Here is a 21470-nt window from a genome sequence, read left to right as displayed (position 1 = left end):
CCCCACCCTGCACCCTGCCTCAGAAGATAACCAGTGAGTGTTTTCAAATAATACCCGAAGCATATTGCATGCTGTCTGGCTGTCCCCTTAGAGATAGTGCCAGTCTTGGGAGTACCCTGTGCCTCTCTCTATCTTCTTGCACCCAGTGAGATATGTTTTTCTTCATCTGACAAATGGCAAGAAGAAAAATCATTGTTCATCAAACAATGGGAATATCTCCCAGAGATAGAAATCCCCTAATCTCTATCCCCTAATCCCATATCATGTGGGGTATTTTGAAAGCACAAAATCCAGTGCCTCTAAACAAAACATAAGCACACTGATCCACTCAGGGTCATAAATTCAAATCTTTGCTGAGTAGCTTATTGTATGATGGGTCTCACCTATGGTGCTGAGTGAACAAAAAGAGAAGATGAACATTCTCTTTGAAGGAGTTATACTGAATTAGCTTAGAACACAACTTAGAACACAGCAAGCATCAAGTACCAAGAATTCAAGTTTTCCAGGTAGAAATGTCCAGCAGACAATTATAAATTCAAGTCAGAGGCCAGGGATAAACACTGAACCCAAAAATTTAGGATCTCTGCATGGAAGTGATTTAAACCACAGCAGAGAGTGTAAACTCTTGCAGAGAGAGAGAAAAGAGCTGAGAGGACAACCTGAGGGCACCTACGTTTAAGAGATAGGTAAAGGAAAATGATCCAGGGAAGGAGACTGACAAGGAACAGAGAGAGGAGTGGTGATGATAGAGAAGACAGTGCCGAAGATGAGGCAGTAGTTGATGACAGGTGCTGCAGAGAGATCAAATAGGGTGAGCGATCACTGAAAAGAAGACATTAGGTTGGGTAATTAGGGGGTCGCTCTTGGTCTCCTAAGGCAGGAATAGCAAATATAGGGCACGTATGACTACATCCCTCCAGCCCCCACCCTGCCTACCATGTATTCCCATGAATTACTTGACAAACTGATTTGGGCACATTTTCCTGCTGAACCTAGACACAGCCTCAGAATCCTTCTCAACATAGTACCCCCAAGCAACTACTACCAATCAATCAGAGTTGCCAACAAGCTAAAATCTCTTTGCCATTCTTCTAGAAAACAGTTCAGTGGAGGTGTGGGGAAGAATTCAGACAGCAGCATGTTGAAGTGTCTGAGAAATGAAGAGGTCAAGGCGCTGAAGAAAAAAGAGATCTTAAGAAGTTTAGCAGTGAAGGAACAGAGAGGGCAGTTGCTTGAAGTAGTGTAAGGATCGGGCCAAGGCAGCACTTACAATCCTCTAGTAGAATCCATTTCTTTTTTTTTTTTTAAGGCCGCACCCCGCGGCATGCAGGATCTTAGCTCCCCGACCAGGGATCAAACCTGCGCCCCCTGCAGTGGAAGCGCAGAATCTTAACCGCTGGACCACAGGGAAGTCCCAGAATCCATTTTCTTAAGGTCATCTTAGTACTCGTCCAGCAGCAAGCCAGGTAAAGCAATATCCCTGTACTCTTCCTTCTTCTATCCCCACCCTTGGCTAAAGGAAAAATTGATGTAAAAAAGCTTTGTGTGTAGGCTTGTTTCCAAAATATTCATTTGATCAACAGAGACATATGGTATAACCAGAGTTGGCCCTGCACATATTTATGAAGGAGGAATTCTCTCTAATAGTGGAAATTTGAGGATCAGCTGTAGTGTGGGGAAGATATTAGTCTTGGCCAGGGCCCTTCCCCCAAACCCCTTGAAACCACACCCTGAAGGAAAGCCTTGGCCTGCAGGGAGTCCCCCTAGTGAAGTGGCAGCCACCCTGCCCTTGTCTCCTCTGCCACCTCCTCTGTGCCTCCCCTTCCTTGCCAATTTACCCCATACACACGTTTTTATCTCCTCTCCTTTCTATCACCTCTGTCCCCCTGCCTCTTTCCTGCCACTTCCAAGTTCTCATTCCCTCCTCCTCTCTTCCATTTCTCTCTCTCTCTCTCTTTTTCTTTTTTTGCAATTTGCTTATTTTTTTTGGCTGTGCGGCATGTGGGATCTTAGTTCCCTGACCAGGGATCGAACCTACATCCCCTGCATTGGAAGCGTGGAGTCCACTGACCACCAGAGAAGTCCTCTTCCATTTTTCTTAGTCTCATTCATTTGGATCCTTCTCTTCTTGTTCTCTCTACCCTCTTTCTGGCTTCAGAGTTTTGGAATACAGGGTAAGCTCTTCACAAGTTCGCCCTCATTCACTCTGAATGGACGTTAGTAATGAAATCCAGTTTTGCTACTATCCATTATATGTAGAACTCCTGTTTCTTTGTACAGTTGATAAAGCACAATAAATAATAATAATAATATCTATCATTTAATAATAACATTTACTGAGCACTTACTATGCTCCAGGCACTGTTCTATGTGCTTTACATGAATTAACTTACTGTCACAACAACTCTACAAGTACCTTCTCTTATTATCCCCATTTTACAAAGAAAACCAGGGCACAGAACAGTTAAGTAACTTGCCTAAGATCACACAGCTAGTAAATGGTGGAGCAAGGATTTAGGGCTCATCCCCTATGACTCCAGAAATCTCATTCTTTAACCACTATGCTTTTTGCTTCCTGTTGTGATGGAAAGCCCACTGGACTGAAAGTCCTAAGCCATGGGTTCAAGTTCACATCTGTTACTTTAGCACTGTGATTTTCTACAAGTCACCTCACTTGTCCAGTGACCCACACGTGTGAGGACAGTTTACTGTACTCTAGCCGGTACCACACAGTTAAGCTTAGATTTATTCCTCTGCCCTTCCTGTAATTATCTTTCTCATTTAGATCTTCATCTCCTCAAGAGCAGTCACCAGACCTTATTCTTTGTTTGTGCTCAGCTTCCCCTCAAGAACCTAGAATAATGTTCAGCACCTAATAGAACATGTGCGTGTACACACACACACACACACACACACACACACACACACACTACTGTGGGTTAACTAACATAGGAACCTTACTGAATACACAGTACACTAAAGGGCTATATATGTGTGTGTGTTCGTGAAGCCTCTAAGTACTTTAGCTAATGAGATAAGACTAGTTAATACTGGGCATATTCTTCGTTTAAATATAATCGGTGCTCAAATGAGCTAAGAGTTCCCAGGTTTACCTGATTATTTTGCTTAATAAAATTTTTTATACCAATAGTTAAAATACCACTAAAACTTCTGGATAATGAAACTATTTCCATGCCTTATTCATTCATTCACTTATTCATTCAAACAGTTCTTGGCACTGGTGTATGAGCCTCACCATGAAGCACTTCTTAAGTAGGGACCCTGTTCAAGTTGTGAGATGAGCTCCACAGGTGGGATACAGATACAGTCTAGATGGGGCTCTGGGTTTCCATCCTTGTGTCCACTCCACATGTAACATCTTGTCTCCAGTAGCCCACATCTCCCTGACCTCTCAGTCATGCTCTGGACAATCCGAATTCCCCATTCCCCTGCCTACAAGCAATCGCCTTTGATGTGCTGCTTCCTGCCAGTTCAGTCCAACGACTAACGGGGTTATTATTTTTGTTTGTTTGTGTTGTAAAGCCATGGCAATAAAATTTACTCCCAATAATACCACTGTAATTTTGTGTCCTTAAAATGTACCATAAATGATATATGTAATAACTGAATTTCCTGTAAATAGAAATGTTTTTCTGGGGAAAAGAGGGCTTTTTTGTTTCCATCATGGTTGGGCCCAGGTTCTTTGATGGAGTAATTGGTGACATAAGAAAGGTTGAGAAGCATCTTACAAGACCATGTTATGGTTCAAAGTGCTGATGCTCTGTCACTCTTGTTGTGATGAGTTCTGTTCCCAGGGTGAGTCAAGACAAGAAATGCTCTTCCTGGCCAGGGCCCACATCACAATCACCAGCACAACCTCCCTAGCTGATGATAGAGCAAAGCCTCAGGGGTCTGTAAGAGGGATTGGCGTCAACCTTGGGCTTACCCTGATAGGATCAAGTCTAACTTCTAGGAAAAGGTAAACCTTGAGTTAGCAATAAAAATTTTGAGAGCTTTTTGGAGTATTATAAAAAGGGGTCTGGCTTTTTATACTGACTAGGACGGAGGGATGTTAGTTTAGCCGCAGGAGTCTATTGCCAGTGTGGCAAGTGTATTCCTTTAGGCATCTTTCTCGTGCTGAATGTCATCCCTAAGGCTCTAAGAGATTTTACTTTACCATTCTGTTTCTTCTTCTCTGGTTGCTCTTTTTCTGCCTAGTCACTGGCTCTTTTTATCCCCCTACTACATTAGTCCTCAGCCATGACCTCACTTCCACACACCATCATCACATCTCCAGCTGCCTGCTAGACAGAGTGACCCACATATCCTACTGTCATCTCAAACCCACGAAATCCAAGCCCATCCCCTTCCCTGAGCCAGACTAGCTCTTCCTACTACTTTATCCCAGCTCTATCAGTGGCACTGATTCTCCTACTTACCCCGACTCAAAACCTAGGAGTCAACTTTGACCTCCCCTGCTCTCTTTCCTCCACAGCCAACCACTTACCAAAGTCCTCGGAAGTCTTCCTTCACAATGTCTCTTTCCCATCCTCTCCATCCCCACAGCAATCACTCTTGTTCAAGCCCTTGCTATCTCCCCCTTGAACTATGGCAGTGGCCTCCACACTGGTCATCCAGCCTTTGTATACTGCTCCCAGGTGTCCTAAGGCACAGCTCCAGTCCTGATATGCCTGTCACATCAAGTCCTATCTCCTCAACGTGGGGTTCAAGGCTTCCCTTGCTCTCCTTCTAGAACTTTAGCCAACTTCCCAGACTTGTCCTGCCTCCACTAACTACCCTCCAACCCCACCCCATCCCTGCCTATTTGCAGTCGCCCATCCTTCAAGACCCTGATTCTCCCTACTGGATGTGCGTGTCTTCAGAATTTCATTCCTTCAACAAACATGAATTGAGTACCTATTATTTTCCAAGCCCTATGCTAGGAGCTGTAGGTAATAGAAATATGAATACAACAGTATTCTTCCCTTGTGGCACTCTGGCTAAGGAGCTAGAAAGACAGATATAAACAACTCAAAATCCCTATCAGGCTGCCTCTGACTCCCATCCTGTGGGCTCTTCCCCTCAGCCTATAAATATACTTTTAAGACCCTCCCATCTTAAAATACCACCCTACTCCAGTCCCACCCCTGTACCAAACTCTTAAAAAAAGGAGAGTGTATGTGTGTATTCTTACCGTCATTCTTTTTTTTTTAATTTTTATCTATTTATATATTTTTGGCCACACCACATGGCATGTGAGATCCTAGTTCCCTCACCAGGGATCGAACCCACACCCCCTGCATTGGAAGGGCGGAGTCTTAACCACTGGACCACCAGGGAAGTCCCCATCATTCTTACCTCTACTTCTTCCCATCAGCTCTTCAGCCCCCTCCAGTCAGGCCTTGTCCACACCCTCCACTGACTTTGCTGCAGCAAAGATCTTCCCATGGACAAATCGGAAGACCACCCTCCTTTTATTTCAGCTGTCTGCAACATCTCAAATCATCACCAGAACTGTTTCCTCTCCCTCTGTCCACCTCCGAAGTGTTGGCTGTTCCCCATGATTCTTTCCTCACCTCTCTTCTCTTCTCTTACTCTATAGGAAGCCTCCCATGCTGGCCAAGGCAATTCCTTGGCAATTCTCATCCAATTCCTTTATGTCATTGATAACTCCCAAGTCTATAACACATATTCTGTATCTTAGGTCCAACCTCTCACCTGAATTACAGACCACTGTATCATCACGATTCTGACCCTAAACATGCTCCCCGTTGAACCCCCCTCACACATATACACCCCACCACAAACCCTTGTCCTCTGCTTGTATTCCTCACCCTGTCACTGTACCTCCTACACAGTGGGAAATCCTTGACTCTCTCTTCTTCCTTACTTCCCACATCCAACTCATTGTTTAGTCCTATTGATGCTATCTTTTAAGTTTTTCACTCTCGGTTCCTCCCACAACTGTTCTGGCTCAGGCCCTGTTACCACTCAACATGGCTCTAGCACCAACCTTGTCACTGGTCTCCCTATTTGCATTCCTCCCCTCAGATTCCATTCCATTCTCTACACTGTAGCCATTGAGTCCTCTCAGGTGCCCAGCTGACCTGTTCATCCCCTCATTTCCAAGCTCCCCCAAGTTTCCATTCACTTATGCCACAGTTACTTGCCACCTCCTAGGGACAAGCACTGTCTTGGGAACTGGCACTGACATTGGGGAGCAAGAGAGTGTTCGGCCCTCGTGGACCTTCTAGTCTGGGATCAGGCCAAATGCCTTAGTGTGGGGAACACGCAGCGCCTACCGTGAAACTCATGCTGCCTCCCCAGCTTCGTGTCCTGATCCTCCTTATGCCCTACCCTCGAGCAACATCAAATTGTGCTAAATATGTTGTTCCATTCCACAGTCCCTGCTCTTGCCCAGGCTGTCTTGGGAATGCCTCCCTCCCACCCACCAGGCCCCCTTTGCAGACCCCGCCCTACACAGTCACTTCCTCTGGGGTAGTTTAGAGGCTCCTATGGGTAGTGCTGATCTCCAGAATGACCTGGGTTCAAATCTCACACCACACGTGCTAGCTGTGTGACCTCTGTCAAGTTATCTGACTATTCTGTGCTTCAGGTTCTCATCTTAAAATGGAAGTAATTCTAGAACCTCCATACGAGTTGGTTGTGAGAATTGTCAGTCCATAAAAAGTGCGCAGACACTTTAAGTGTCTGACACATAAGAAGCCTTTAATCAATATTAACTGTTAACTGTTATTGACACAGAAAACAAACTCATGGTCACCAAAGGGGGAAGAGGGGGATAAATTAGGAGTTTGGGATTAACAGATACACACTACTGTATATAAAATAGATAATCAACAAGGACCTACTGTATAGCACAGGGAACTATACTCAATATCTTGTAATAATCTATAAGGGGAAAGAATCTGAAAAAGAATATATATATACATATATACATATAACTGAATCAGTTTGCTGTACATCAGAAACTAACACGACATTGTAAATCAACTATACTTCAATTTTTAAAAAGAGAAAAAACATTAACTGTTATTACTTGTGACTTTAGTATTATTGTTATACCTCTCATCATACTGACCCCTCCTACTAAGCATATCTTACAATCTTTGCACCCCAGTGACTAACCTAATCAGGTTAGGTACTTAATAAAGTATCTATTAAGTACCTACTGACACCTAGTCAGTAGGTACTTAATAAATGTTGAAGGAAGGATAAAAGGATTGGCTGTGCCGGGTTTGTGGTTTGGTTTCCTGTGACCACATAGGATTAGGAAGGAATAACAACAACCTTAAGGCTTCTTCTGAATATCTTCTTGACCAAATATCTAAGCGTATTCTGTTTGCATTGCATGAGCAAGAGCTAGAGGGGAGTGAGCAAGAAAGGCACATTGAGCTGGCCTGAACCGAGCAAGACTGAGCTATTTTCCTTTCTTTATTCATTGACTCTTGGGTCGAGAAGGGACCAACTCCCCTCAAGTGCTATTCGCTTCCACTCCCATCCTTCAGCCCCACCTCATCCTTTCCATTTGCCCCATTCCTGCTACCATGTTCCCCTCAAACACGCATGAATGGAAACCCAGAAAGCAAAAGGAGCACTGAGGAAAAAGGGGAAGGGGTGGAGAAGGGTTAGCACCTCCCTTCTTCCTTTGCTGAGATCAAAGCCAGCGTCTGCACTTGCCAGCCCCCTGGGCTCTTTCATACCCTGCTCCACCTGTCTGGGAATGGCATCGTCGCTTGCCTGTTTCCTTTCCTCTTCAACACTGGAGGGCAATTTCAGGGTGGGGCTTTGAGCTATTTCTACTGCTGGCCAAATCCCTCCACCCCAACATCTTTGTCTTATCGATCAGATTTCCTTTCCACCTTGCCAGTAACTAACAAGTGGCTGAGCACAGGGCAGGAAACTATGAGAGAAGTCAGTTTCTCCACCGGCTCTAGGCGGAGCTCATGGTTTAGACAAGCGGGAAGCCACTGGGACTGCTGGGCTTTGTCTGGCAGGAGGAACAGGCTCTTCTTTCTGCATCGTGGGGGGCCCCCAGTGCTTGGCCCAACATCCCCCAGGGTCTGGGTGAGGCACTGGTTAGGCAATAGCTTCTTGCCTCAGAAGAAGGGAATTCACATGTACTGACATCCTACCCTGTGCTGGGCCCTGTGGTCAGCCCTTTAATGTATGTTATCTCTGTGATTCCTAACAACCCAGCCAGGTCAGGATTTATCATTCCTCTGGTAGCAACAACTGAAAGAGATTACGAAGCTCGCCTGAGGCACACAGCTCCATTGGGTATGAAAATCCAGCTCTGCCTAACTCCGAGGCCGGGGCTCTTGCCGCCTCATCACGCTTCCTCATGCTTCCTCAAGAGCCGAAAAACTGTTCATGCCATAAATTGGCTCTTTGCATTATTCCACAGAATTAAGTGAACGGCCAGCTAAATCTTTTGTGAATTAATGTAATTCAACATAATTTTAAAGTAAAGGTTGAAGGAAATTCAACTCTACAGGCTCCACAAAGAGAATGCGACAGAAGTTTCTGCCTTTGCAGAGTTCATGGTCCCGTAGAAAGGAGTTAACGAGTGCAAAACTAAAAGCATAATATAACACAGAAACAGAAATACCACGAGAGAGCCAGAGAGGGGAAGAGGGCACCGCACCACCTTTGCCTTAGATACAGCCTCTGCCTTCCCGGTGCCTGTCACTTCCCTCAGCCCCAAGCAGAGCCTCCCAAGGCTAGGACCAGTCAGCTGCCATGTGGAACTGGATCACAAAACAAGGACTTTCTTAAATCATCTGGGTCCCCTAGCCTAAGAATAGTGCGAATAAGCAGGACCTGGGAATAATATTTGATTGGCAAAGGTGGGAAGATGTTTAGGAGCCCACGCTTACCTGCAGCCAGCCTGCTTCAGCAAAGAATGGGTTATTTATGGGTTAGTTAAAGCCAGGTGCTCATGCAGCCAGGACAGGAGCCTTGATCCCAGTCAAGCTGAGCTCTCACGTGGCAGTCAGTTCTGGCCCCAGCTGACCGTCTTGCCACCATGTGCTCTTGGCCCAAGAGGGGGCTAAAGCCAGAGAACGCGGCTGAGCGTGCGGCGGGCCCTCACAATGAGGACACGTTGTTCCAGACGCTCAGCCCGAAACGGATAGCTCACAACATGCCTTGCTGACGGAGGATCAGCAGTGTTATCTTCGTAGATAGAGACAGAACATTCCCTCCTCCTAGACCTCAGCGAGGCCCCCTGACTCTGATTTTTATAGCACTTTGATGCCACGGGTTTGGGTCCCCCAGAGTGGCTTCTTTGTTGCAGCTGCCTTTCTTCTATTGCTCTCTCTAAACCCGTCTTTCCATACCCGTGAAATGAGTGTACTACTTGACACCTTCTGGAGGAGGAGAGGCCGTCCAAGGAGAGAGGGCCACACCTGTTTGAAGCCTTCTCTTCCAGAGTCAAGCCCACGAGGTTCTCGGGCTTGGACTGAGGGGCCCTCCTTGGCTAATAATACAAACCTCTCAGGTTTCTTTGATCAGAATGGGAGACTTAGTTTCTGGATGTGTCCCCCAGGTAACCCCTCTTGTCCATTCCATATATGGATGTGGTAAAGATGATCTCTAATCTACAGAATTCGGGGCTTCAGGCATCAGAGAGGAATAACCCCAGCAGGAGGGAACTAGACCCCTCTTTCCTTTTTAGTTCAGTCCAAAAAAAAAAAAAAAAAGCATTATAAGCATTGGCACAGTCTTGGTCATTTTTCTTTTAATTAGATGTGTGGAGTCTTCTGTCATGGATGTGCAAAAGCCATCTCCCCATCAAATTACTCCCATAGATTCCACAAAGACGCTGTTAGAATCCCTAGAGATTGTTCCACAGCCTCTCCCATGGTGCCAGATGTACATCCAGACTCTTAACAAGGATAATTTGGTGGCAATGGCAATCACCCTGGATTATTTTCTTAGAGGCTCTTTGAATGGCATCAAATTCATGACACATAGCAAGATCCCTTTTGCTCATGCCCTCTGTACCATTTTTTTCCATGGAATTTGAATTTCCCTGGCTTACTTACCACCTAACAATATCACTATTGAAAGCACATAATGTTAAGGACCATATGCTCTCTCTCCAGAGAGTGTGCACAAATACTATTTCTGTTAAAAACTAAACAGAAATAGTAGCTTTGCATATTTCCCATTCAAAGGCTTATCCCAATTGAATGATTCCCTTTGTCATGGGGTGTTTTTCCCCAAGCGGGCCCTAATAGAGGAGCTGAATCAGATATTGTGACTTACCAAAGGTCACAAGGAATCATCTAGTGAACTAGAAATAGAATCCAAAGACCTTTATTTTGATTCCCTGAATTTAAAAACAAATAAACTCTACTACGGAGAAAGAAAAACTAGAGAAACCAGGCTCATTTGACATTCCCGGGTCAGGGAATTCAAGACAACCAAAACTAACAGGCAGCTGCCTTGGTCTGTGAGGACCAAGGAGGTGACTAAGGCACAGGTGCTGCCTGCCTTCAAGGAGTTGATAATCCAGCGCAGGGAGATCAGGTCGCTGTTGAAAAATCTCTACACACTGCAGAACGTGCTTGGGAACACCCAGAGGACCCCAGAGGAGGGTTTGTCCATCTTCACAGCCCCCGCAGCAGCAGGCACAGTGACCTGTATGTGACATGCCGGCAAGCACTGTCGATTTGTTGAACAAGAGCCATAAGAGATGTACCAACAGAACACTCTGGGGGTTGGTGGAGAATGAGGGACAGCTTTGTGAAGGAGGCGACATTTGAGCTGTGCCTAGAAGGATGGGGAGGTTTTTCACAGGCAGCAGGGGTTGGGGGAGGGCCTTTGCAGACCCCAGGAAAGAGCAATGGCAAAGATCCTCGGGGGGAGGCAGGGGGTGGAGGAAAGAAGCCCGGTCTCATTTGGGAGAGCCCGGAGCAGACAAGTGTGGCTAGAGAGCAGGGGGATAGAGAGGCTAGAGAGAAAAGTTGAGACATGAGCAGAGAGGACCTTGAACACCAAGCCAAAGAATTTCACAGTGGACTGTCATGGGAGGTTTGAAAATGGGGAACGGTTTCCTGCTGCATCCTCCTGCCCTGCCCACCTGGGCCTCCCTCACCTTGTCAGTAGCGGTGGATTTCTCTTGATTGTTCTGTTTGTATGTGGTTTGGTTTGGAGGTTTTCTGTGGTTTAGTTTGTTTTTTGGCCTTTCACTTTTCCTTACAGTTTTTCACAGCATATGGTCCTGATTATGTGCTGGAAATCACGCCAAGCTGCCGGCCAGACCGCAATGAGCCCCACCGAGTCCAGCAAATCCTCAACTACATCAAAGGTGAGCACCACCCCTCGAGTCCTGCCCTCCTCATTCCACCCAGCTTGTGGTGACCCATCAGTGGGGGCTTCCCCCAATACCATTTGTCATTTGGTGGCTAATCTTTACACCAACTTGGAAGGGAAACCTCTTCTTGGCCTGAGAGCTTGTTGGAATTCCGCACTGGTCACTCTGGTTGGGATTGTCATTTGGCCAGCTAATGTCACCTTCAGGGGAACAAAAGGTTCAACTTTAGGCACCTCCAGTGGAAAGCCAGTTCTAAAGTGTGCCCTGGAACTCTCCCTTTGAAAAGGGCAACAGTAAACTCCTCTCTAAGGTGAGGGAAAATCAAGTCAATTCAGACTTGGGGTTGGGGGTAGGGGTGAAGGGTGCTCACAGACATTCTGTTCCAATGCGTTTCCTTGGTTCAGTAGAGCCTCGAGTGACTGTGAGCCCACAATGAGTAGTGAGGGGTTCTGAAGCCCTGGGAGTGGGTTCCCCAGTCTCACTTAGAGCACTGGAGATGTGGCTGCTGCCCTATTCTTCCCTTCCCTGAGGCTGGCCTCCAATTATTCTGGCCTCTGGACAGAGGAAAAATGGCAGTCATCAGGTTATCGCCCTCTTGATCACACTGTCCACTAGCTGTTTGGGGACACTATTGGTAGAGCCCCCCTCCCAACCCCAGCTGCTGCTTCTCAACTCAACTCACTTCATCTACCTTTTTTTTTTTTTAATTTTATTTATTTATTTATTTATTTTGGCCGTGTTGGGTCTTCGTTGCTGCGCGCGCGCCTTCTCTAGTTGCAGCGAGCGGGGGGCTGCTCTTCCTTGCAGTGCGTGGGCTTCTCACTGTGGTGGCCTCTCTCATTGTGGAGCACAGGCTCTAGGCACACGGGCCTCAGTAATTGCGGCATGCAGGCTCAGTAATTGTGGCTCACAGGCTCTAGAGCACAGGCTCAGTAATTGTGGCTCACGGGCCTAGTTGCTCCACAGCATGTGGGATCTTCCTGGACCAGGGATCGAACCCATGTCCCCTGCATTGGCAGACGGACTCTCAACCACTGCGCCACCAGGGAAGCCCCTACCATTTTTTAAAAGTCGTTTTGGCACCCATATTCCTGTTTAATTGAATGTGTGTACATGTGCATATTTTTTTGGATCCTAATTATTTGCAAAGTTAAGAGGCCAAAGGTATCACATTGCCTATCCTGGAGAGTGAAATTCCCATGTTTATTCATCTAACAACCAAGATAGCACCAGTTCTCCTAACTTTGACTCCCTCATTGGAATAGAATCTAGCATGAAGGGGGGCCTATTCTGTGTCAGAGTTAGTCTGAGGGAACACATTGTATCCTGGGCGTCTTTGCCGATGGTGATATTAAGGCCCCGTCCTCTAGTGCAGCCAAGTCTGTGACAACAGCTGAGTCCATACACAGGGATTCCACGTCCCTGGCTCCTTTGACCAGAGAAAAGTTTCTAAGCTCAAGAGTCATAGACTCATAAGGTTGTGCTCATAGCAATGCTTATTGCCCCTCTCAGGTGTCCCATATCCCTCAGCCTTTCCTTGACCCTGTAGTTTCAAGCCACCTCCCTCTGGCCTCTCAATGGCTACCAGCCTCAGAAGTCCTCACTTCCTAACCAAATCCTCCTCCCTCCTCCAACCTTTTTAAGGCCTTTAAAATCCTTCTTTTCCTGGCCCTTCTTCAGCCCTTCTCACTGCACTGCAGCCCCGATTAACACTCGTGCTCCCACCCTAGTTTCCTACTGCCCTTCTCAGATCCTGGACCAACTTCTCTTACCCCTTTTCCTTCTACCTTGCCATTTTCCCCTCATCCAGCCTCTAAATCCTGGTAGAGCCCAGACAAAGCAATAGAAACAGAGAAACTAAACAAGGCTCTGCAGCTACTTGCTCAAACCTAGGTATGTGCAGATATCTGTACGCCCTCATGCTTTCCTGCGCACACACACAAGCACTTATCTCCAGAGACTGGTGACATCTTGCTATTGAGGAAATGGAAATGACAAGCGAGAGAAGATGTAAGGAAGGTAATTCAAAGGGAAGAGAACTAGGAAAGGTTAAGAAACCCAAAAGAAGAATAAATTTTGAAAAGACTTGAAATAAAGGATTAGTTTGAGGGTTGGTTAATAAATAGTAATAATAATAAAAAAAGTCTTAGAGGATATGTAAGTTACATGGAAGTCAAGATTTTTTAAAAGATCCTAATAGGTTAAAGCAATATTCTGGCTGCGACGCCATGAAATTAACCTGGGAGAAAATATATGGACTAGGAATTGGGTCCTCAAAAGCAACTGGACACACACAAGATGGGAAACATGGCTTTGCAGCATTTTGTCTGCAAGAGAGTTAGGGAGTTTCGTCAGTGTGAGTCACCAGGGCAAGGTGGCCTCCAGAGATGCTAATGCAGTATCGACCTCACTTTAAAAGAACTGGAGACAAATAGGAGCATATGCTCCAGGAGGTCAGTTAGGTTGGGGAGAGGACTGGAGCCCAGGCTCCAAGAGATCTTGTTGGAGGAGCTGGGCTTTTGGAGAAAAGAAGACCCAAGGGGATGTGGTCCTATATCTCTGAGAGGCTGTCACAGAGCAGAGGGCATAGACAGAGTCTACGTGGTCACAGGGCACAGATCTAGGATCCATGTGTAGATATTATTAAAAGGCAGATTTTCATTCAAGAGGAAGAAGAATTTTCTAACGATTAGAGCTGTCCAAAGTGGAACAGACTGCCCAGAAAGGAATGAGGTCTCTATTGCTGGAGACATACAAATAGAGACAAGGCAGTCACTTGACTGTCATATCGTAGACAGCCTCCTGCATTTGGAGGAGGGTGATTATACTAGGTTATTATCAATGTTCCTTCCAATCCTAAGATTCTAGGATGCTGTACATTAAAATGAGAAAATAGAAAAACAATAAAAAGAAGATGATGAGAGTGCAGGAGTTGGTAGATGAGTCACAGTTGGGGGGGCACGGGGGAGGTAATGCTGTGTATAGGAAAGAATTGATGAGGAGAAGAAAAGAAACTAGATGGCTGAGAGTGGGTGGGGAGCCAGGACAGCAAGTAGAATGGCTATAGAATACTAGGGATCTTCAGATTTTTCCATTTAGCCATCCCTTTCATATTGATAAAGTCTTGTGTTCTAGCCATGCAAATGAGCAGAGCACATAAGTCCAGAAGCGAAAAGAAATTCAGTTGAACCTAGAAGAAATGAGGCTAGAAAGAAGTCCAAATGTTGCTAAAAATGGCCAGGCTAACCTGCTATACTGAGACCGTGCCCCTCCAGCCTGGTGACGCATGCTGCCATCAGATAGTGTGTTGCCATGACAATGGTCAGTGTGGAAAGGCTGCTGAATTTTCTGCATTCTGAAAGATTTTCCTGAACCTGCCTACAAGACTATCATTTGTTCTTGCATATAAAACCTCTGTGAGGCTGGCCATTTCTCTCAGTGCCTCCCTCCCCCCACTCATTCCCACCCCCCATTAAACACAAAGGTAGTGGGGCAGAGGCAAGGATTATTTGGGGGAGGTGGATGGCAATGAGGGAGTGGATGGATTAAGCTCCACTCTGTGGGAAGGAGGTTCACCAGCATATCTGGTTGAATTTGTTTAACCTTTGAGCTTGGGCTTTCTCTCGTTCTCACATCCCTTAGAAGCACAAAAGGTGGGATTTTTAACCTATTGGAGATGAAACCTGAGGAGGTTCATCGTATAGAGATGCATTCCATATGCCACAGGATGACTGGAGGCACAGGCAGATTTGGACCTCACCTTATCCCATCTTTACTGCCCATTAGACTTTCTAAGAGAGAAAAACGACAAAAATAAAACTATGGAGAGTCCATTCAAGCTGTTAGCTTTATACAGAGAAAAGCTGTGTGTTGCTCCCACAAATCGTTCTTCTCGTGCCAATGAATCTTGAAGATATGTGTCATTGTTCACAAGGAAGTGTGGGTTACAGAGTGGATCGCTCAGCCTAGCTCATGACCACTACTGTACAATCACCCTCACACCATCTTCATGTGCTCAAACTTGTTTGTCTTTCCTCTCTGGTTGACGTACTCCAGAGGAGTTGGCTCACAGTGAACCTTCCAGAGTTGGAACAGTGCTGATGTGATCAATCCCCAGAGGCAGCTAGCTCCCTGAGCCTGCCTAGCTCTGCATGGGGAAACAGGGGTAGAGGTTTTCTAATCCCTGGTACTGATGACATTTGAATCAAATAAAAGTCCCTAGGGGGCCAAAAGCTTCATGTTGCAGCCCAGGCCCGACCTGGTGGGGGAGGGGGAGGGGAAGGTGAGTTGTATATATGTGAGTATGTGTTGCAGTTGTAACTGGAGGTTTCTACACTTGGCTCTGTGTTCCCAGATTCTACCCCAAGTTTGCCTAAGTTAGAAAAGTAAACAAATGGGACCAGGAGGAAAGAAGCAGGAGGAGAGGAGGAGGTGGGGGGAGGACACAAGAGGAAAGAGCAGGCCTTGTGCCCATCTGCCCTTTCTGACCCTTAATGAAGGAGGCTTAGTATGGCAGCCTCTGTGGTGCTGGGTTGGGGAGATGGGCCAGCAAACTGATATGGGTGTGGGGAGAGACACCACAGGAGAAATAATAAGAGTAATAGCTACTATTTATCTTACAGATGAGGAATTCAGAGAGTCTCAGAGAGGATAAATGACTTGGCCAAGGTCACCTTTATTCAGTCATTCAGCAAGGAATTACTAAGCACCACACTGTGCTAATAGGTGGTGGAGCAGACATTTGAACCCGGGTCTGTCTGAATTGAGACTTTGGAGTCAGGCTGTTTGGCCTTTCCAGTGCCCCTCCTCTCTTTGCAGTGTTGCCCTATCAAGGCTACTCATCATCTGCTTTTTCCAGTCACCCCTGGTAAACCCCTCCCACCTTGTACTACACACCCAGCTCCTTCCTTGTGGCTGATCCAAAGCACCTGAAATCTGATGTCTCTCTGGAAATGGGAGGAAATCAGCCATGGACAACATTTGAAATTCTGGTCCCTGACCTAGGTCTTTTAGCCATGCCCCTCTCACCCCACCATACTGTAATTGAAACTTCCACTCCATTTTGAGATGAGTAGAGAAGTAAAAGAGAAGGACAGAAGGTGGAAGAAGCCAGACCACGTGACTCCTGCTGCCTGAAGTGTGCTGTGGTCACCAGGCCCAGTCTATTTACAGTTCCACAGCCCCAAGCTGAGACCCTTTGCACATCTACCGGTAATATTCTTTGGAGAACCACTGTGCTGAATGTAAGCAGCACCTCCTCTAGCAGCCTGAAGTCTGGGATTGACATTCTTCTAGGGACTAGCAATTGGGGCATCAGGTCTGGGCATGTCCAAGGCCTGCTGGAGCCCCCAGCTTGAAGCAGTGCTCCTGCCCTGTGGGACTCTACACCATGGAAACTCGGCTTACTTCCACACCTTCTCTTGCTTCCTGAGAAGCCATGAGGGTAAATTGAAAGTCAGGGTTGGTCCCAAGACAGACTGACCATTTGCTTTAGGGCTTCTTGGAAGGACTTTGGAGCAGGATTGTGGAGGCTACTCTGAGCCAATTTGCATGACTTCAGGTGAGGATCTCTGTGATGTCCATCCCTTATCTCCCTTTGCCATCCCCTATCCTTTCTTCAGCCCTCTTCAGCCCCCTGTGGTCTCTTCCAGGAGCCTCGCTTGCTTCACTAAAGTGTGTAAGAATTGGAAAGGTTGGTTATTGTTGTTGTTGCTGTCATTGTTAAGCAAAAAAGTTGTAAACATATCATGCTGAAAATTTTATAAATTCTAAAATTAAAATGAAGGCTGCTCCCCAAAGTTCTAGTAACTTTGACGGCGGCTTTTAACAAACGATGAAAACCCTTGGCAGGTTACTTTTGAAGACTTGAAATACCTACCTAAATCCAGGAGGTGGGAACTCCCATTATTGAACGCCTACTGTGGGTCACCATGCTGGATTCTTTACATACTTGATCTCATTTCATCCTCACTATCACCTCATGAGGTAGGAAACTGGTGCCCGCAGAGCTAATGTAACATGCCCACAGTCACGTAACAAGTAAGTGGTGACATCAGGATTTGAATCTAGGCCTGGTGCCCCTCCTCTTCTTGGCACTATTGCTCAGTCAAGCCTACTCATCATCCCTGTCCGCTCTTTCCAATCGCCCCTAGTAAACCCTTCCCACCTTGCAATGTCTCCCAAAGTGAGGTTCTGAATGAGGTCAATTTTAAGAAGTATCATTGTGTCTCCACTTTAAAGCCCAGCTAAATCAATCAATGAATATTTTTTGGAACTTCCCGTGTGCTTGGTGTCATGGGAGATATAAGAGAAGTTTAAGACATGAACCCTGCTTCTAAAAAACAGCTGAGAAGTCTAGGTGAGGAGACAAAACTAACCCCCTTAGATCAGGACATAATAAGGGCTGGTGCAAGGTAGAAGAAGAAGAGAAGTGAGAAGAGAAGGAGAGTGCTTTCAGAAGGCTGGGATGTTTTGAATAGATAGAATAGGGAAGTGCTCATATGCAACGGAAACTTGGATAGGTGGGAGCCCGGGGCAGTTGGCAGGTTTCCTTGAATTTCAGGCTGAATTGTCCATATCAGATACAATAAATTGGGAGCCATTCTAGGTTCTGGAATTAGGACATGACATGATGCAGTGATGTTTGGATGGATCATGGTGGTATTCCAAGGGTGAGCCTGCAAAGACCTGGACCAGAACAGTGGTGGTAGGCTACTCCCTATCGTATTCCTCCCGAATGGCTGAGAGCTGTTAAGAAGAGAGTATCAACAGCACTTAGAGGTATGTCATTTATAGGGGATCAAGGAGAAAGGAAGGAGTAAAGATGACTCTGAGGTTTCCAGCCTGGATACCAACTGGGATGGGGAGCCATTGAGGGTGGGGGATAGTTTTACAGAAACATATACTTGATGTGTTCTCTTTCAATACATTGAGTTTGAGGTGTGATACAATATCAGTATAACTACATGGAAGAATTTGTTGCAGCCAATTAAAAATAAATTTTTAAAGATAATTTGATGACAAGAGAATAATGCTCATGGTAACAATCTTAAGTGAAAAAAGATATGAAATGATTTAATACCATATAGTCTCAATTTTGTAAATATACATAATGTGTGTGTGAGTGTGTGGATATGCATAGAAAAACACTAGAAGGAAATATACCAAAAGTGCTAACAGTAGTTATCTTTGATGGTAAGATTGAAATTATGGGTAATTTTTTACTTGTTCTGTATTCTTTTTCTGTATTTTTAAAAATTTCTTGCATAAACGTGTATTGCTTTTATAGTCAGAAAAAAAGAAATACATGTTGGAGCTTTTTAAGACAATAATCTTTTATCAGACCTTATGTCCCAGTTTTTGGTTTACAAAATCTGGTCACTGTACCTGCACATAGCTGGAAAAATAAGGGACTGGAGATGGACTATTTTACATGTTTGAGGTACTGATTCCTTTCTTAGGTACCTCTAGTAATTCTAGGGTGCTTCCATTTGTCTTGAAAAGCATGTCATGATGTAAAGCCTCTTCAATCTAGTAGAAGGGCTGAAAATCCAGATAGCTCCCTAGGACCACCTCCCTTTCCAAAACTGTCATTCACTCCAAGGCAACTGTCTCAGTCTTTTTTCTGGGTTTTCTCTTCTGTGCCATTGATCTATGTACCTATTCCTGTCTTGATTACTGTAGTAGCTATATAATAAATCAGGTAGAGTGATTCCCCTTCCTTTTTCAAACTTGTTTTAGCTATACTAGTTTCTTTGCCTTTCCATATAACCTTTAGAACAACCTTGTCTATATCTTTAAAAAAAAAAACCTTGATGTGATTTTGTTAGAAATTGTGTTTAACCTATATATCAATTTAGAGAGAATTCCAATCCATGAACATGGTATGTCTCTCCATTTATTTAGATCTTCTTTGATTTCCTTCATTAGCATTTTGTCATTTCCAGCATACACATCCTTAACAGGTTTTATACCTAAGTTTTTCTTTTATTGATTTATTATGTTTTTCATTTTGGTTTCCATGTGTTCATTGCTAGTATATAGAAATACAATTTTTGTATATTGTTCTTGTATCTTGTGACCTTCCTGAACTCATTTATTATTTCTGGCTGTTTTCTTGTAGACTCCTTAAGATTCTCTACATAGATCACCATCTGCAAATAGAGACAGTTTTATTTCTTCCTGTCTGATCTATATGCTTTTTGTTTCCTTTTCTTGCCTTATTACACTGGATTAGACTTCCAGTATTATGTTGAATAAGAGCAGTGAGGACAGACATCCTTGCCTTGTTCCAGAACTTAGAGGGAAAACATTGTCTTTTACCATTAAGCATGATGTTAGCTATAGGTTTTGTAGATTTTCCTTAAAAGTTGAGTCAGTACCCTGCTATATTCCTAGTTTTCTGAGAATTTATGTCATAAATCGATGCTGAATTTTATTTAATGCTGTTTTTGCATCAGTTGACGCTAATACCAGTATATATGTAATTTTTCTTTTTAGCCTTTTAATATGGTAGGTTACATTGATTGATTTTCAAATACTGAACCAGCTTTGTATACCTGGGATAAACCCCACTTGTTCATGGTGTAAATATATATATATATATATATATATATATATATATATATATATGTATTTGCTAATTCTAGGAACTGTTTGCTAATTCTAAGAATTCACTGCTAAGAATTCTATTTGCTAATATTTTGTTGAGGACTTTACATCTATATTCATAAGGGATATTAGTCTGTAGTTTTCTTTTTTGTGACACCATCATTTGCTTTCAGTATCAGGGCAATACTAGCCCTATAAAAATGAGTTCAGAAGTGTTACCTCCTCTTCTGTTTTCTGCAAGAGAGAGTATAGAATTGATGTTAATTCTCATCTTTAGTAGAATTCTCCAATGAGACCATCTGGACCTGAAGGGTTTTTTTCAGGAGGTTTTTTTTTTATTTCTACTTTGATACCACTGTGGTCAGAAAACATGTTCTGTATAATTTCAAATATTTTCAATTTGTTGAGGCTTGTTTTATGACTCAGTGTATGGTCTATCCTGGCATGTGTTCTGTGAGTGCTTGAAAAGAATGTAATATATTCTGCTGTTGTTTGGTGGATTATTTGATCAATGTCACTGAGATCCTGTTGGTTGGTAGTATTGTTGAGTTATTCTATATCCTTGCTAATTTTCTGTCTAGTTGTTCTGTTATCAATTTCTAAGAGAGTGATGTTAAATTCTCTAATTCTAATTGTGGATCTATCTATTTTTCCTTATAGCTGTATCAGGTTTTGCTTCAGGTACTCTAATGCTCTGTTGTTTGGTGCATGCACATTTAGGATTGCTGTATCTTCCTGGTAGATTGACCCTTTTACCATTATGTAATGTCCTTCTTTGTCCATGGTAATTTTTTTGTTGTTCTGAGGTCTACTTTATCTAATATCAACATAGCCACTCCTCCTTTTTTTACTAATGCTTCATGGCATATATTATTCTATCCTTTTACTCTCAACCTACTTATATTTGAAGTGAGTTTCTTGTAGACAGCATGTAATTGGATCATTTTTTTAGCCACTCTGCCAATCTTTGTCTTTTAATTGGTGTATTTAGATCATTTATATTCAATGCAATTTTGATATTAGGGATTAAATCTGCCATTTTATTTTGTGTTTTCTCTTTGTTCCCTCTATTCTTTGTTTCTCTGTTTTCTTTACCTTTACTGTTGGCGACTTATACCTTTGTTCAAATTACATTTTGATTTATCTGCAGTAATTTTGACTGTATATGTTTGTATAGGCTTTTGAGTCGTTGCTCTGGGTATATATTATACATACGTAGCATATCACAGTCTACTGGTATTGCCATTTTACCAGTTTGAGTGAAGTGTAGAAACCTTACCTACTTTTAAGTCCCTTTCCCCTCCCCCATTTGTAATCTAATTGTGTTATTATATAATCTAGTGATATTTCCTCTATATATATTCAGAACTACATCAGAGAATGTTCTAATTTTTCCTTCAATCATAAAACATAATTTAGAAAACTCAAGAGGAGGAGAAAAATCTATGATATTTACCCATATTTTTACCCTTTGCATAGTTCCTTCTTCCTTCCTTCAAGATGTCTTTTTTTTCTT

The 21470-nt window shown here is 44.1% G+C and overlaps 1 protein-coding gene across 2 annotated transcripts in view; it reads left to right on the top strand.

Annotated features, from left to right (window-relative positions):
* HDAC8 (histone deacetylase 8) overlaps positions 1 to 21470 on the top strand; it is a 247874-nt gene that overhangs the window by 212066 nt on the left and 14338 nt on the right. For both annotated transcript variants that reach the window (XR_004348095.1, XM_032620122.1), the window contains exon 10: positions 11233 to 11338. Coding sequence is in view for 1 of the 2 variants with exons in the window: in XM_032620122.1 (XP_032476013.1) it covers positions 11233 to 11338 (106 nt within the window). In the remaining variant the exon portion in view is untranslated. The remainder of the gene's footprint in view (positions 1 to 11232; positions 11339 to 21470) is intronic.

This window comes from Phocoena sinus, chromosome X, assembly GCF_008692025.1.
Source record: "Phocoena sinus isolate mPhoSin1 chromosome X, mPhoSin1.pri, whole genome shotgun sequence".
In the NCBI taxonomy this organism is placed as follows: Eukaryota; Metazoa; Chordata; class Mammalia; order Artiodactyla; family Phocoenidae; genus Phocoena; species Phocoena sinus.
The sequence above is the reverse complement of the archived record's forward strand: the minus strand, read 5'-3'. Positions and strand labels throughout refer to the sequence as shown.